This window comes from Lynx canadensis, chromosome B3 (genome assembly GCF_007474595.2).
Source record: "Lynx canadensis isolate LIC74 chromosome B3, mLynCan4.pri.v2, whole genome shotgun sequence".
Classification (NCBI taxonomy): Eukaryota; Metazoa; Chordata; class Mammalia; order Carnivora; family Felidae; genus Lynx; species Lynx canadensis.
This window is the reverse complement of record NC_044308.2, coordinates 34,602,940-34,620,441: the sequence shown is the minus strand read 5'-3', so window position 1 is coordinate 34,620,441 and position 17,502 is coordinate 34,602,940. Positions and strand designations below refer to the sequence as shown.

General features: G+C 39.8%; 1 protein-coding gene and 1 pseudogene across 2 annotated transcripts in view; one reads left to right on the top strand and one right to left on the bottom strand.

The window, feature by feature from the left end:
• Window positions 1-17,502, top strand: part of LRRC49 (leucine rich repeat containing 49) — a 150,880-nt gene that overhangs the window by 4,590 nt on the left and 128,788 nt on the right. Inside the window, exons 4-7 of one of the 2 annotated variants that reach the window (XM_030317790.1) lie at window positions 3,064-3,261; window positions 3,614-3,716; window positions 7,390-7,593; window positions 15,635-15,701. In XM_030317790.1, the coding sequence (XP_030173650.1) occupies window positions 3,064-3,261; window positions 3,614-3,716; window positions 7,390-7,593; window positions 15,635-15,701 (572 nt within the window). The remainder of the gene's footprint in view (window positions 1-3,063; window positions 3,262-3,613; window positions 3,717-7,389; window positions 7,594-15,634; window positions 15,702-17,502) is intronic. The other variant, XM_030317792.1, reaches the window with a different exon arrangement.
• Window positions 1,072-1,176, bottom strand: LOC115517559 (annotated as a pseudogene).

The following is a 17,502-nucleotide window of genomic DNA, read 5'->3' as shown; positions in this document are numbered from 1 at the left end:
TCAACGTTTATTTATTTTTGGGACAGAGAGAGACAGAGCATGAACGGGGGAGGGGCAGGGAGAGAGGGAGACACAGAATCGGAAACAGGCTCCAGGCTCCGAGCCATCAGCCCAGAGCCCGACGCGGGGCTCAAACTCACAGACCGCGAGATCGTGACCTGGCTGAAGTCGGACGCTTAACCGACTGCGCCACCCAGGCGCCCCAAGAATAAAGTTTTATACATAAGTGATGACTCATAAGATACAAAATTCTCTAGGGAAAAATAAAACCTTTTTTTTTTTCATTGAAGGATTTTATTCAAAATCATTCTCTGGAACAGGCTACTCATTTGTACCCAGTTGTTTCTAAATGTGCCTCCTCCATAGTTCTAGGCAGTTTCATGCAAAGAAGGCTACATGGCGTGTAGCTGTTTTCTCGACTTTTGTACTCACCATTCTACCTGCAAAGGCATAAAACTTTGGAGAAATTATAAGTAGCACTTTATCAGGAAAGTTTGGGAATCTTTATTGAATAAACTGCATCTTGATACCCAATCATTATAATTAATTTCACTCCATTTCTTATTTTTCTCTATTTTTCAAAATTAATTAAATGTATATGGTAGCCTGCCAGCATAAATTAATCAATGATACTCTCAGTCTAAAGGAAAGAAGCTCAATTTTTTATTTGAGCTGGTAAGTCTAAAACTTGGTATGTAATTTCTTTTGGGCTTTTGGAATAGTATTAAGAGTTGATACCTGTATCCTTGAGATTTTGTAAGAGCCATATATTCCGGGGATACAATAAAATCCCAGTTAGCCAGAGTTTAGTTTGTTAGATCCCTTAAGTAAGAGTTCTAAAATATGTATAGAGAGAGGAGAAGGCAGTGCTTCAGTCTTAAGATCATAATAAATCAGTGGAAAATCTAGAATCAGAATCTCAAAGATAAGGCTGAGTGGACACACATATCTGACCATGTACTGTATCACTCATCCATGTGTTTTTTTCCATCCATCCACTTCCCCATCCATTGATCTGTCTGTCTAGGGTGCAGTGCAGTAAAGATTCTCACTGAATATAGGCCTTTATTGAAAGAATGCTCAGCACTTTTATACCAAAATACAAGATTTTGATTTTTTTTTAAACAGAAATAGTATATACTACCCTTGATCTTAGCCAAAAGGCCGAGAAGCGATCACAGAAATAGTATATACAAGACAGATTTCCAGTTAACTCTTAGTAAATTGGAAAATCAGTTAATTTACAGATTGCTTACCGAATTTAGATGTGGCCAAGAATATAAAGAGTGTAAAATGAGGTCTGTGTCCCAAAGAGTTTATAAATTTAATTGGGAAAACAAGGGCTTCATATATGGTCAATTAAATAGTGACATATGAAATAATAACAGGAAATGTTTAATTAAAATGTTGCCACATAGTAATGTGGTTTATATGTAGGGTGAAACATCCCACAAAGATATATGGGTGTTTGATCCACAAATATATGTGTATTTATGTGGGTATTTATATATCCACATAAATGTGTGTATGTTTCAGTCATAGTTCATTCTGGTTTCCAGTCATTCAGAGGATCTTGTTTGTGGGTTTTACGGCCTTTCTCCTAATCATTCTCATTCTATGTTGTTTATTGTAAGATATGTATCTTATCTCTATGTATATCACACTGATCATGATAGTAAGCTCATCATGGGGATTAGGATTATGACTTCTGCATATAATAGGAGCTGAAAAGTGTGAGGATAAAACTCCTTTGTTCACTAAGCATGACTGAAATTACCCTTTGATTATTTCCTCTATACCTCAGGTCTTTTGAAGTTTAAATCTGCCTCTTAAACTGAGGATTGGTTTGAAACCTTAACAAAATAATTTTAAAAATCTAACTCTAATGCTAATAAGAAAACATTTGTCCATTGTTTGGAGTTTTACCTTTATAATCTTTAGCTGACCAGTTACACCTTAATCAGTTAATTCTGAGACTAATTTTTGTTTGTTTTTGTTTTTTTTATCCATCTGAATTTTGATTTCCACATCAGTTTACTGAATCACGGTTGCTTTCCTATTCTGCTAGGAGCCGAATCCTATCCCAAGACCGGTTCATTGGCGAACATGATGTCAGTTCTGAATGCGTATACTCTAGAACCTCATTGTTAGCTATAGTGATGTTTTGTAGAAGTTAGAAAAGTGGAGTATTAGCACTGATTATTTTGTGCAAGAAGCTAGCTGTGTGATACTTCGGTTTATACCTTGTAGACCTATGGAAGCCAGCAGATACCATTGCTTTACAGCTTTTTAATACTATCTATATGGAACTTGATTTTAATTTGCCATCATATTATCTGATGGTCTCCCCAAAAGTATGTTAGCTTTCTAGATTTGGTTTTATGATTTTATCTTGTTGGTCCATTTGAGCAGAATTCTGTGGTAACCATAGTTTCCTTTTTACTGCTTATTGCTCCCTCCAGCATCAATTGCTGCTTTCAGTAATGTTGTCTTTATAGGAGAAAATACAGTAGATTTCTTCTGGCGTTCAAACTGCCTCCTTTAGCCCATTACTCAAATCCTACGTCATCTCTGGAACTTCCCAGCATCTTTTCCTGACCATTCTACATTATTCTGGGTCTTTAGAATATATCCTAACATCCACCTCCCCCCAAACCCGTTTGTAGCCGTCTTCTTAAGTGAAAAATAATTGTCACATTTGCGTGTGATTATATAAGAGACACCATTTTTATTCTGCATTTTGTGTATAGTTTGTTAACTTCATATGTGTTTGGCCATTAGGTTGAAAGCTACTTGCTGGCAGTCAGGTTAATAGGACCGCAGCCTATTCACCCCATAGGAGTGTCATACCCTGTGGACCCTAACTACGATTGTACAGCATTTATCCACATCCATTGGTCTCTGCAGTATTTTCAACTAATAGTAGCTGAACGTACACAGAAAAAGTGACGATGCCAGCTTTACTTTGCTTTTACTTTGCTCTCCCAGACTACTTTCTCTGTATTTCCAGTAGCAAAGTCATGTATTGTGTAGCTTTGTGACCAACTTTTTGATATTTTGAAGGAGACGGAAGAGTAATAAGCCCTTCGCCTCGTAATAAATCATCATGCATCTCGTCCACAACAAACGTGACAGATCTATGTGGGCTGGAAATGAAAACTACCATGAGCTCCTTATCAGCATTTGGAGATTCTTCCTTTCAGACACCTTCAAAGTCCAGAACCCGGCAGGGCTGTCATAGTGCTGGCCCAAACGTATCTGGTAATGAGGGACCGCCATGTCAGTTATAAGAGAGTTAAATTTTAGTATGAGGAGTCAGCCTTATAAAGGGGTAAAGATAACACTAGAGTTGTTCTGTACTCTCAGCCAATCTCTAGGGTGAGGGAAAAATGATTTGGTCTATACAGAACGTATATGCAGAATACATAGTTGAGGTTTGAGGAGGAAAGAAACAAACTCAAATGTGATCATTTTAAATGTGGAGAGCTCTGGAAACTGTACTTTCCAGAAAAGATATTTGTAGGTGCCAAAGTTCTCCAAATATAAGATGACTTCAGTCTTGAGATTTTAAAGGTTTTTCTTAATCAAGTAATTTGTGTATCGTTTTCAATAGGTGATCATATTAATCTGGCAAGCTCATCAATGCCATCATTTCCCATTCTCCAACGTTCTTCTGAAGAGAAAATTCTTTACTCAGACAGGTTGACCCTAGAAAGGTGAGGACAATTTATTTTATTTTATTTTATTTATTTTTACCAGATAATACATAAGCCTGGTACAAGTTTGGAAAAGTACAAGTCTCTCTCCCTTCTCCTGTTCTCTAGCTCTTCAGTTCTCCCACGTACGTATAAAACTTACCACTTTTTTATTTATCCTTCCAGGGGTGTGGGGAGGGATTTTATAGCTATATAATGTAACAGAGCTTACCTATATCCTGAAAGAGTAGTATGGTAATTCTGGAGTATGACATTGATAAAAACGGATTTTAGGATGGAAACACTTTTTCACATGGTCCTCATATGGGCCCTTAGGGCCCTATCCAGTTACCTCACTGGTCTCACCTCCTCCTAATCTCTCCTTCATTCACTCTGCCACATTTACACCTACCTCCTTGCTGCCCCTTGAATACACCAAGCATGCTTACACCTCAGGGCATTTGCACTTGATGTTCCTTCTGCCTGGAATGTGGTTCCCCCACGTATCAGTAGGCTCACTCCCTAACCTCCTTCAGGTCTTCACTCAAATGTTATCATGCTGGGGACAACCTTCCCCGGCCACCCTGTCTAAAGCTGCTATCCCTTCCACCCTGCTACTCCCCAGCCCCCTTCTCTGCTTTATTCTTCTTCTTAGTCCTTATCACTTTCTAACATTAAATATTTTACTTATCAAGTTTATTGTCCATCTCCTCTTACTGGAATATAAGCTCCACAAACACTGGGAGTTTTGTTCAGTTCTGTATCCTCAGCCCCTAGAACAGAGCCTGAGGAAAAATAGACTAAAAAACGTTGGAATGCGTGAATATATTTAGGATTTGATCCCTAGCTTTAAGTCTAGGAAACCCTCTGCAATAGAATGGTGGATGAAGCACCCGTACCCTACCTTAGTGCTATGAGCAGCCTAGAGGAGCCATCTCTGCCACGCATACCTTTAGCTTAGCGGTGCGTTTCCAAGAGCAAATTGGTAAGCAGACTTCTGACACTGGCAGTGCCTGACAGTAAATTGTCATGGACCATTTGTGTGTCTGGTTGGGAGAAAGCTCTCTGGAGGGCTGTTGTATTGTAGGCAGAGCACCACTTGAGGGCACTAATTCTCGTGCCAGGCTGGCAGTATTGCTGGGTTTTGTGATCTAACGCCGTCTAATGTTTGTAACTCTTCCGGATACCATTTTAATGTTTTGAGGGATTTTCTGGAAATTTTTATCTCCGTCTTTACAAGCCCAGCCAGGAATAGTACCTCAGCCCTGCAGTTGCGTGGGCCTTGATACTAACAGGAGCCGGTGTTTGTGAGGCCGAGAGATAACAGGTCAGGCACTTGTGTGGTAGCTTGTGGTGGTTCAGGCAGTCGTGAAGATGGTCCTTGTATCATGGGCATCTGGGGGGAAGAAGTCGGCTGGTCAGGTGGAGACTTGCTTACCCAGGAACGGCAGGACCAAGGAGTCGATTCGGTTTCAAAGGCTGGGTGTGAAATGGCAGGATTGCAAAGATGCCATAAGCTCAAGCGTAATTTGATCGGTACCAGGGTGTGACCAAGAAAGTGGGGCTAGCAGCAACAGCCTTAGGGATCATTATTTGAGAGCCAGGGGTAGTGGCCGTGGTTTCCAAAGGCAGATCTTCCTCACTGCAGCTTCTGAGCCAGCAGACTGAGGGGTCAAGGGGAGAATGTAGCCCGAGAAGAAATGCTCGGAGAGCTAGGCTCTGGCTGTCCTGGGAGTTAGGGTAGGCCAGGAGCACCAGGAAGGCAGCCTTCCAGCACCAAGCAGGAAACACAGAGGCAAAAGGACAGTCCAGTAAACACCCGGTATGGGGCAGGAGGTGTAGCAACTGGGCGATTTTGTAGGCAGGATGACCCCCGCGGAGAGCACTGCCTTTTTATGTGTGTGTGTTTGCTTGGTTTGCTGGATGGCAGGGACTTAGGGGGTTAAGGGGTGGACGCGTGAGCCTTGGATCTGGGATTTAGTCACTGGATTTGGAATCTGAGAAAGTGACTTTATTTTAAGCTACCATAGTTTATGTAAGAGGGAGGTCCGAGATTATTTATTTTCTTTTCTCAGTAAAGACTGACTCAGAACTTGGATGAACTAGAAGCTGGGGGTATTGGTAAGTTTAATTATGAGAAACAGACGAAGTCTGGAGCAGGAAAAAATGAGACAATATAAGTTTTTTGCTAAGTGGATAAAGATATACATTTTAAACTAGAATATTTGTAATTTATTAATTTATAACTGATAAAACACAGAGCAAATTAGTATATTTGAATGCATGAAATGAATTCAAAATACTAAGCATACGTGAAAAGAATTCAACTATTATCTGTTATGTTTTACTTTTCTTCTATTTTAAACTGATTTTTTCAGGGTCTGTATTTTTAAACATCATACCTTTTTTGTTTAATTTTTTTTATGTTTATTTGATTTTTGAGAGAGAGCACGCGCGCTCACGCGTGCGTGTACGCGTGTGGGGGAGGGGCAGAGACCAAGGGAGACACAGGATCCGAAGCAGGCTCCAGGCTCTGAGCTGTCAGCACACAGCACATGCGGGGCTCGAACTCACAAACCGTGAGATCATGACCTGAGCCGAAGTCCCATGCTTAACCGACTGAGCCACTTACTTAGGGGCCCCTAAACATCATATCTTTGTTGGCCATTAGCATTCAGTCATTTCCTTGTGCTAATCACTCTGTTTTCTCTAAATGAGGTTGATTCTGATCACTTCCACAGTTTTACTCATGCTTGATTTATTTTCTTTAGAGATTCTATTGACTTGATTTTTACTGAAAGGAAATAGTTCTAATAAGTCTCCCCATTAGAGTTGTTCACATGCTGGTCGATAGAGCCTCGTTTTCCTCGAACACTGTTGAAAATCTCAGAGTAGAATCCCTCCTATCTGCCATATGTTGCGCTAGTAGGATTCTTAAAGGGCCCTGCACATATTTACTTCACATGTAATATATGATAGCTTTTTGCATAATAGAGACTGAGTCTTTCAGATACAGCGAAAGGCATATGTTAGTAAAGGTTTCATCGTATCCTTTAGCATTCTAAATGTTCTGCAAAGTCTAGAGTTAATGTTGAATGTGTAATCATATTTTTAAAATCTAAGTTTCTGAGGACTACTTTTCCATGCATGGATTTCAGGATGAAACTGTTTCCATCAGGTGAACTGTAGACAGCCGAATTTCTTCCTCTTCCGAAGATGTCATTCAGCTCTAGAGTCAGTGATTCTGTGAGACACCTGTATATATGTGTTTTGTTTTTATTTTTGTTTTTTTTCCTGATGACTTAGTTGCCTGGGAGGTCTTTGTATCAGTGGATTCACATCAAGGTCATTTCTCTGGTTATGTGACGTGGCTCTTTGAATCATCTCAACTTTCACCACAGAAGGCAATTACATTGAGTGTTTTCTGATGTTAAGTCCATTTTATGTGAAATAATCGATATTGGAGATTTTTTTTAATATAATGAGAGCTTAGACTTAATTTTGATAAATGCCTTTGGCAAAGTACATTGTCTTTTAATAGAGATGATTTACAATAGTTCCTGGAGGCAAGAAGTGGTTGTGTTTACCTTTTTCTCCTCACAGCATGGGAGCACAAAGATACTATTAATAACATTCTTAAGAGGAGGCAGATTGTTACATTGAAACCTTATTTACTTTCAAAAATGTTTTCTAGGCAAAAGCTGACTGTGTGTCCTATCATTGATGGAGAAGAACACCTTCGTTTGTTGAACTTTCAACACAATTTTATAACTCGGATCCAAAATATTTCTAATCTACAGAGGCTAATATTCTTGGATTTATATGATAACCAAATTGAAGAAATCAGTGGGCTTTCTACTCTGAGATCCCTCCGTGTCCTTCTGCTGGGAAAAAACAGGTAATCTTTGTAGAGCATATTTGTTTATTTACTTAGGGCTAATGTTGAGTCTCCTGGTGTTCAGATAACGTGTCAGAATTGAATAATACTTAAGAAACTAATAGGCTAAAATTTGGAAAGAGTATTTGCGTGGATTAAGATTCAGTCATAATTTGTCTTAGGAGATTCAGTCTAACAGCCAAACCAAATAATATTTATTGAATGCATATTTTATTATTTCCATTGCTTTCCAGTGCCATATCTTACATGGAAGTGAATAGCAAACTTTGGCCTTAACTTTATGTTTTCATGGGCTATATTATGTAAACATGAGTAGTCACTTCAGGCTTATGTGTTTCACTTGTAATTCTCAGTGCTTGACTGAGGGTAGATATTTGATACTTCGTGCTTGTCAAATTACTGATTGATTCTTTTTTGGATGGTGTTTTCAGTATGTATTTAATATTGTATCCTTTATAAACTTCCCCAGTTCCTTTAAACATTTTTTTCTTTATTTTTTTGAGAGAGAGAGAGACAGACAGAGCATGAGCTGGGGAGGAGCAGACAGAGAGGCAGATACAGAATCCAAAGTAGACTCCAGGCTCCAAGCTGTCAGCAAGGAGCCTGACGCAGGGCTCGCGAGATCATGACCTGAGCCGAAGTCCGAAGCTCAACGACTGAGCCACCCAGGTGCCCCGCCCCAGGTCCTTTTATAAGGCTCTATTGTGTAGTGCAGTTACACAATTTCTGACTAATTTCCTTGAGATTTGTCCATGATTTTCTCTCCATTCTGTTTTACTAGATAGTTTTTGCAATGCCTACAAAGAAGGGCTGTTTAGCAAACCCCAAAATGATTTTTGTATTATCAAATAATGAATTTTAAATACAGCATTATATCCAAGCTTGGTTCCCTTCCCTTCTTCCTTTCCCCCCCACAGCATGGATCTTGAATTACCTCTTTATTCTCACTGGCTGGTGGTAATAGTAAGGTGCTTTTTCCAAGATCATGTCCCAGAATTCTAGGCTCTTGTCTCTTCTCTGTGGTTTCTGTCTCTGTCTCTCTCTTTTTTTAATATATATATATATATTTTAAGTTTATTCACTTACTTTGTCAGAGAGAGACGTGGGAGGGGCAGAGAGAATCCCAAGCAGTCTCTGCACTGTCAGCAGGGCCGGACGCAGCGCTCAGTCTCACGAACTGTGAGATCATGACCTGAGCCGAAACCAAACGTCAGATGCTTAACTGACTGAGCCACCCAGGTGCCCCTTTACTCGAAGGTGCCCACCAATGTAGTTTATCGCCTATATTTGGTTCAAGCGTCAAACTGAGCATTATGGTAGCTGGACGGAATTTGGGGAAATTATAGAAGCGTGGAGTATTAGAGCTTGAAGTGACCTCAGAGATCAACTTTCTCATTTCACAGATGAAGAAATGGAGATGTAAAGTGACTTTTGCAAGGTTGGATATGTAGAAACTGTACACAGTAAGAGTATGCCAGTGGAGTAGTTTACTGGGTAAAGTAAGAAGTCAACTTTTCACACATTTAAGGCATTGTCTTCTACGTGCTCCCTGTTCGCTCTCCCAGAGATTTCTTAACTACTTTCTGAGCCTTGGAGTTATTGATCTGTTCGTGTAGCTTCTATTTATTCTTTAGTAGCATTGCCTTTGGGCTCTTCCTTCAGTCCCGGGGTAAGGTGCTTCATAGTGACATTTTTAATCTCCTTTGCTAGTTTTATTTATTTTTAAAAAATTTTTAATGTGCATTTATTTTTGAGAGAGGGAGAGTGTGTGTGAGCAGGGGAGGGGCAGAGAGAGAGGGAGACACAGAATCCGAAGCCTGATGTGGGGCTTGAACCTGTGAACCACGAGATCAGGACCTGAGCCAAAGTCAGACGCTTAACTGACTGAGCCACCCAGGTGCCCCTCCTTTGCTAGTTTTAAACATAAATTCTAAGAGCAGCTCCTGGGTCCCAATGTTTTAAATCCTCTCTCAATCTACTTTTTTTTTTCCTGCTTCTACTTTGCAGCTTCTCTGGCTTCTCAGAAATAAACTTTTAAGTTTTTAAAAAATAATTTATGCCTTGGAGACACCAGTCCCATCTGGCCTTCTGACCTTTCCAGAGGTCACTTTGCTCTTCTAAGTCTAAGGGACCTAACGCCCTTTTCTAGATCCTTATCTTGGTCAATCAAGTAAAAGCAATCTAATGCACTCTCCTCTTTCTACTCCCATCTTTTTGTTTGTTTTGTTTGCGTTTGGTCCTGTTTTACTTTATTTTTCACATAGAGAAAATAGCTGTGAAACAGTTTTAGAGCTGCTAGGGTTCTCTAATAAAAAAGAAAGTCAGAAAGACAACTTTTCACATTCTCTCAAAATGCGTATTTCTGAAGTATCAGAACAACCCAAATCTTTCAGGTGTTCTCTGGCCAGCAGACTTTGTCACAGCAAGGGGCCTGTGAGCCTTGAAGATGCAAATCTATCCTGAGGCAGTACAGGAACAAATCAGGCTGAGGGATGCTGGAGTGGGGATGAGCTTACCCTGTCTCCTCAGGTTTGTCTTGGGTGTATTGTTGCCCCCTCCTGGGCGAGAGTCCAGAAAGTTTTCTCCCTCTCACTTTGCAAAGCACTGCACCATGTTTTAGTTCAAGACAGTGGAACCAGGTGTTAAAACCCAGGGCAACCACATTCCTCTAAGTTCAAGCAACTGCGACAAAGATTTCTGCTGAAATGTACTGAGATTTCTGCTGAAATGTACTGAGACTCTGTATGTGAAATTTACATTGCTTCGGAAGAACCCCCTACTGCTCTGCTACTGAAGTTCTTGCCATCTGACTCCTCTGCTTTCTATATTCCTATTTATCTTTGTGAGATTCTGGTGCCCTCAGATCACAGGCTGATGGGTAGAACTTCTATGCCCTTTTGTCTGATCACCCAGGACTGTAGATCTAAAACTCTCAGCCAGGCCCTGGGATTCCATATTCCTTTCCTATTGATTCCTTGAAGGTCTCCACTTAAGGATTTGTCTTTGACTCCTAAAAAGCCTAGCCTTCATAGAGACTCTATAGTGTAGTCCTTACGCAGGCATCATAACGTAGCCTGTAGAGATGGGCTGTGATGTACCCCTCGTGGTCTGCAGCTGAGGTGATGGGTGGGGCTTGTCTTTTTCCAGTTTCAGTCCATTTAGTAGGAGAACTTCTTTTAAAAAATCTTTCAGGTCATATTGAGAATTGGCTAGAATTCTGCAAATTTCACACATCGGTATCTAATCTGACCAGTGATCTCCTGGTCAACTGATGCCTTAATATGCCTCTGAATTCATTTTGATTGGATCTGTTTTTAGGTAATTTCAGGTGCTGGGGGTAGGGAAAGAATCTATGACAAAGGCAGTTCTGAAGACAAGACAGCAAGATGTTTGGCTGGTCTTGGGTTTCACTGACAGCGACTTGCCTGCTTTTTTCCCTAATCACTGGGGCAGTCCAAATCGGAAGTGAGAGTCGCAAAGCCACCGTGTGTCAAAGCTTAAAGAAAGCTGGAAGTCACAACATATAGGAACTGCTTTACTCGACAGCTTAACGGTATGTGAGGCCCTGGTGAAATTCTATGGGAAGAATTTACTGTGCACGAAGCTTTCTGAGATTGAAGTACCTTAAAACTGCCCAGGGTTTCTGATAAATACAGAAACAGAACACATGGATCCTCCAAATCAGAGAGCTTCAGGCTGAGACAGTCTCCATCCCTTGTGTATCTTTTTCAAAATGTTAAACATATAATTCCCAGACAAATAGTAGTTACAGGCCAATGTTTTAATTAACTCAATATGAGGGAACTAGTAGGATGACAAAGCTGGCTCAAAAGGAGGATAAGAGAAACTGATGCATAGTCAATGAGAAATAAAAAGTACCAGAATATGATTAAGTTATGAAACAGGCCCATGTCCTACAGAGCAGTGAAGTTATCACCCTGTGGGTTATTTTTTCTAACAGACAAAATTAAATTACATTCCTGCCTGGCAAAAATCATCATCATAGCTTAAATCTGTTTTCTGTGAGTTAGTACAGAACTTTGCAGAGTTGGGGCTCTAATCAGTAGTAAATGGGTGATCCTTAGGTATGCTTGTTCTCAGTGCTCTGATATGACATTGAAGGGACATGAGGTCATTCCTTTGCCTTATTTCCACGTTTTGGTAATCTACACTGAGAAGCACTCCTACTCTACCTACCTGATCACAGTTTTATAAAATTGGTTTTTATGCTAGTGTTTTTCACTTGAATATATTTTATTATTTACATCTTTCCAGGTCATTAAACATTCTTTGAAAAAACATTTGTTTTGAAAATATATCTTTAAGAGCTGCATAATGTATAGTTATGTTGACAGATGTGTAATAATTAATATTTTCCCTGTTAGACACTTATATTGTGTCCTTTTTTTTTGCTATGATAATGCTGTGATAAATATCCTTATCCATAAATCTTTGTCTGCCTCTCTGATTATATCCTTAGAATATGCTTTAGTATTTTCTAAGTAGGTGAGTTCATTCTCATGAAACTCATACGAGAGGAGAGTTGAGATTTGATGTGGAAGGTCTGAATTTTAAGATCACATTCTCAAGATGTGATCTCTAGAAGAGCAGCATTAGCACCACCCAAGAACATGTCAGAAATGTGAATGTTTGGACCCTATCTCAGAAACTCTGGAGGTGGGGCCCAGCAATCTATATTTTAGCAAGCCCGGCAGATGAATCTGATACAGAAGTTTGAGAACCACTGTTTTAGGGAATATGGGCTTGGGGGTATAAAACCAGTTGAGTAAAAGACTTCTCTGAAGTTGGATTGCTGTTAGAGAGCATTGCTCTGGGGGCGCCTGGGTGGCTTAGTTGGTGAAGCATCCTACTCTTGATTTTGGTTCAGGTCGTGATCTCACGGTTTGGGAGTTCGAGCCGCTCTGTGCGACAGTACGGAGCCTGCTTGGAATTCTTTCGCTCTGCCCCTCCCTTTCTCGCATGTGTGCACACATGCCCCCCCCCCCCCATATAAATAAATTTTTTAAACTAAAAAAAAAAAAGAAAGCATCACTCTATCCTAATCCATATTATCAGGGTATTGTAGTTTTCTCCAACTATTCTAAATATTTCAAGGGCAAAGCAGGCAGAGGACTAATTTTGTTGAAAGTTTTGTCTGTTTTCCTATTTGATAGTGTCAGCATAAGCTTGAGAAACTCTTTTAAAATACTAAAGAAAAATAAGGATAGGAAGAACAAAAGATAAGACGGGGGTGTGACATGTGTGTGTGATAAGGGAGAGAAGATGAACATAATCGCATTGTGATAGTGCACAGTAGTAGGTGCACTTATCATAGATAAGTTGGATTCAATTGGTTGTGGTGATATAATTCTGGATTTGGCAATGATGTAAGATGACTGAGGTCAAATGGAGATGGAAATTCATGAAGTTTAGGGGCACCTGGGTGGCGCAGTCGGTTAAGCGTCCGACTTCAGCCAGGTCACGATCTCGCGGTCCGTGAGTTTGAGCCCCGCGTCAGGCTCTGGGCTGATGGCTCAGAGCCTGGAGCCTGTTTCCGATTCTGTGTCTCCCTCTCTCTCTGCCCCTCCCCCGTTCATGCTCTGTCTCTCTCTGTCCCAAAAATAAATAAACGTTGAAAAAAAAAAAAAAAAGAAATTCATGAAGTTTAAATTTGCATTATGTTTACATGGGGACTCATGTGAAAACATTGGGGTTCTGAGCAGATGGTCCAGAAGGAATTCTTGAGATGTCTTGGGTGCAAAAAGGTGGTTTTATTAAAGCACGGGGACGGGACTCGTGGGCAGAAAGAGCTGCACTGGGATTGTGAGGAGCATTTGATTATATACTTTGAAGTTGGGAGGGGGTTAGAGATAGCATAAGTCTGTAAGGAATTTTGGAAGCAAGGTTTCCAGGACCTTGAGGGGACTACCTATTCTTTAGGAAAAGGTCATTTATTACTGTCTAATAAAATCTTAGTCAGGAGACCCTTCATATGTATGTCAGGGGCCATGTGCTTGGAGGATGATTACTAATATATATGTTGGGGGATAAAGATAAAGGAAGTTTCCAAAGGAGTTTTTATATGTTAAAGGAGACTTATAGGATGCCGGTGTTCGAGATAATGTTACGCTAAGATTGCCTTTTGCCCTTAGCAAAGTATTAACATCGAGGCAGTTCTGTTCCTAGAGAACAGAACTTTTGCCTTTGTTCCCCACATCAGTGATCAGCATATATGAAATTTCAAGGGATGATCCAGGTTCTGGAAACATTTAGCAATGTAGAAATGGTTCTTTGAGGCAGTAGGTAATGACAACAGAAGTGAATAGTGATAGGCAGACGATGGTCAGGATGGATTGTATGAACTTCGTTTCTACCCTTTCTTTGCCGCTGCTCCTTTCCCTCTACTGAATTAGGGCAGCATGAGAAATTAGGGTCTGTAGTAGGGAAAAATAAAAGGCAAGTGGTTTTTGTTTTATTTTTTTAGAACTGTCTATGGTGCGCTTGGGTGGCTTAGTCGGTTAAGCATCCAACTCTTGATTTTGGCTCAGGTCATGATCTTCCACTTTGTGAGTACGAGTCCTGCGTCCAGCTCTGCACCAACAGTGTGGAGCCTGCTTGATATTCTCTCTCTTTCTCTTTCTGTCCTCCCCTGTAGTGTGCACTCTCAGTCTCAAAAATAAATTAACATTTAGAAAAAAAAAAAAAAAAGAACTGTCCTGTTGGAGTGTGTTGGACAGATAAGGTGGCCAGAAAAGATAGGCATGAGGGAGACAGTGGGTGGCCCTAATCATTAAGGAATATAAGAGGGGACATTTTAGAGATAAAATGCTGTGTTTTTTCCTTTATAGCAATGTTTTAGCTTTTCACAGATGGCAAATCAAAAATTCCAAATATTCACTAACTGAGCAGATCCAAACTTACATGGCGTCTAATTTATCTCTGCAATAAACAATCCTATTATGGATACCCTTGTACATAAACCTCATCCATTTAGTTAGTATATGTTTATTTATTCATTAAACAAATTATTGGGTTCCTACTCAGTGCCAGCCCCTGTTTGGAGCGTTGGGGATATAGTAGAGAATATGTCAAAGTTTCTTCCCTCTTGAAGCTCACATTTTGGTTTGAGGAAGGAGATCATAAGAAAGTAAACAAATAATATAATTTTAGGCAAGCATAAATGCAATGAAGTCAATTAAAGCAGGGGAAGGAGAGAATAATGGAGACAGGCAGGCGGAGTGAACCTGTGCGAAGTTCTGGGGGAAGAACACTGAGGAAGAAGGAGCAGCAAGGGTAAACGCTCCAAGGCGTTTACAGAACGCAGAAATGAACTTGTCAGGTTAGAGAGAGCAAGAAAGCCCCTGTGGCCAGAGCAGAGAGCCTGAGCCATGGTAGGAGATAAGGCTGGAGGAAGCAGCCACAAGGGTTAGGGCCTTGAGGACTGAGGTAAGGATTTTAGATCATATTCTGAAGTAAAAAGAGCTGCCTTGAATAAGTGCATTGTCCTAAAGTTCTTAGAAGTAGAGTTGATTTTTCATAAAGATACGACTTTTAAGCTGTCTTTGGGACTTTCCTCCAGTGGGACTGCATCTTAACATTATAATTAAATCAATGGGAAATATTTTTTTTGTTTTATATATACAATTACATTACTCTCTTACTATATACAGATTTATATAGATAGGTATATCTATCGTTGTTTCTATATCTGTCTACTTATCTGTAGAAAGAATAAATTTAAAATGAGTTATGCGGGGCGCCTGGGTGGCTTAGTCTGTTGTCAGTGGACCTGATCTCGCGGTTCTTGAGTTTGAGTCCCGGGTGGGGCTCTGTGCTGACAGCTTGGAGCCTGGAGCCCTGTTTTGGTTTCTGTGTCCCCGACTGTCTGCCCGTCCCCCACTTATGCTTGATTTCTCTCTCTCTCTCAAATAAATAAATAAATGTTAAAAAAAATTTTTTAATAAAAATAAGTTATGCTCTAGCATGTTTTGATTTACGATAAATGCATCCCTATTTCTACTCTGCTTATTTTGATTTTCAGAATCAAGAAAATCTCAAATCTGGAGAACCTTAAAAGCTTAGATGTCTTGGACCTTCATGGAAATCAGGTATTGTAAAGCCCTTTCGTTTTTTTCTTTTCTGAAAAAAAGTCTAGGAAATTAGGTATTATAAAAATTTTAGCAATGATACTTGTGTTGAATTTTTCAAGACTACTGATTCACTGAAATTTCTAAGGTATTAAGCCTATTTATATAAGTTATGGTAATTCCATGGCAGTAAATGGCAGTTGAAACTTATAAAACATTCAGAATCCTTATATTTATGACAGTTTTTTTTCTTATTTATTTTATTTATTTATTTATTTTTAAATTTTATTTTAGAGAGAGAGTAGGGGGAGAGGGGCAGAGGGAGAGAAAGAGAGAATCCAAAACAGGCTTCTTGCTCGGTGTGGAGTCCAACATGGGGCCCAATCCCACCACCTTGGGATCATGATCTGAGCTGAAATCAAGAGGCAGATGCTCAACCGACTGAGCCACTCAGGCACCCCAGTCTTTTGTTATTTTTAACGTTTTTTTTATATTTTTTATATTTTTTATTTATTTTTGGGACAGAGAGAGACAGAGCATGAACAGGGGAGGGGCAGAGAGAGAGGGAGACACAGAATCAGAAACAGGCTCCAGGCTCTGAGCCATCAGCCCAGAGCCCGACGCGGGGCTCAAACTCACGGACCGCGAGATCGTGACCTGGCTGAAGTCGGACGCTTTAACCGACTGCGCCACCCAGGCGCCCCATATTTTTAAAATATATATTATACAACCCTAGCCCAACAACTAGAATATTACTAATGATCTTCTTCTACTTAGGTATTCCTCCTTTATTCTGAGGTCACCACTCTTCAGGATTTCACATTTATCATTCCCTTGTAGATTTTTAAAGTTGGTTTTATCACATATATGTGTGTCTAAATAATATCTTGTTTAGTAGTATTGTGTTGTAATTTTGAAAAGGTATCATACTCTATATTGGCATCTAGTATTTGCTTTTTGCATACATTAGCTTACTGAGATTAATCTATTTTGATTTATGAAGCTATAGTTTACTCCTTTTTGCTGTTGTGAGTTCCATGGAATGATTACATGAAAACTATTTTCTCCGGTTTATTATTGGTAGACGTTTGGGTTTTTTCCTTTTGTTTGTTTGTTTGTTTGTTTCCTTTTAGGAATAGCACTTCTATGAACATTCTTGTACGTGTTTCTTCCATGTGCCATATGTAGTCTAGGGTATATATCTAGGAATGAAACTGACAGATCAGAGATGATCTAATGTCTAACTTCAAAAGATAATATCAAATTGTTTCCTAAAGTGGTTGTAGAGTTTATACTCCCACCAGTAATGCATAATCAATCCTGTCACTTCACATTCTTTTCAACATTTGGAATTGTCATACTTTTTTTATGACTCAAGGATTTATTAAGTCATTCATGCAAAACATACTGCTAATTGCATTAGCAAAAGGTCAATGTGAAAACACCCCACAATTCTGTAACTGTCAGTGTAGAAAATTTTGTTCTGGGGGTCGAAAGGTCCAACCGTGTATTCTTGCCAGTGGATAAGTTGTACAGAACTTCATTAGCACGAACACAGGCTTCCAGAACCTCACAGACCTACAGGAACATGGTTAGGCAGAGCAACAGGAAGCATGTGTCCAAGGGGGTGAGCAAAGAGGAGGCTCAACATTAGTCAAGGTACAGTGTTGGCCATTTGGCGAGATAGTGATGTTAAGAAAGTTCATAGTTTAGGATACCTAAAAATATCAAAAACTGTATAACTGCAACACATGATTTTTACACCTAGTTACTACACAACTAAAGAAAGCGCTTATTGGCTTTGAATAAAGTAATAAGTAAA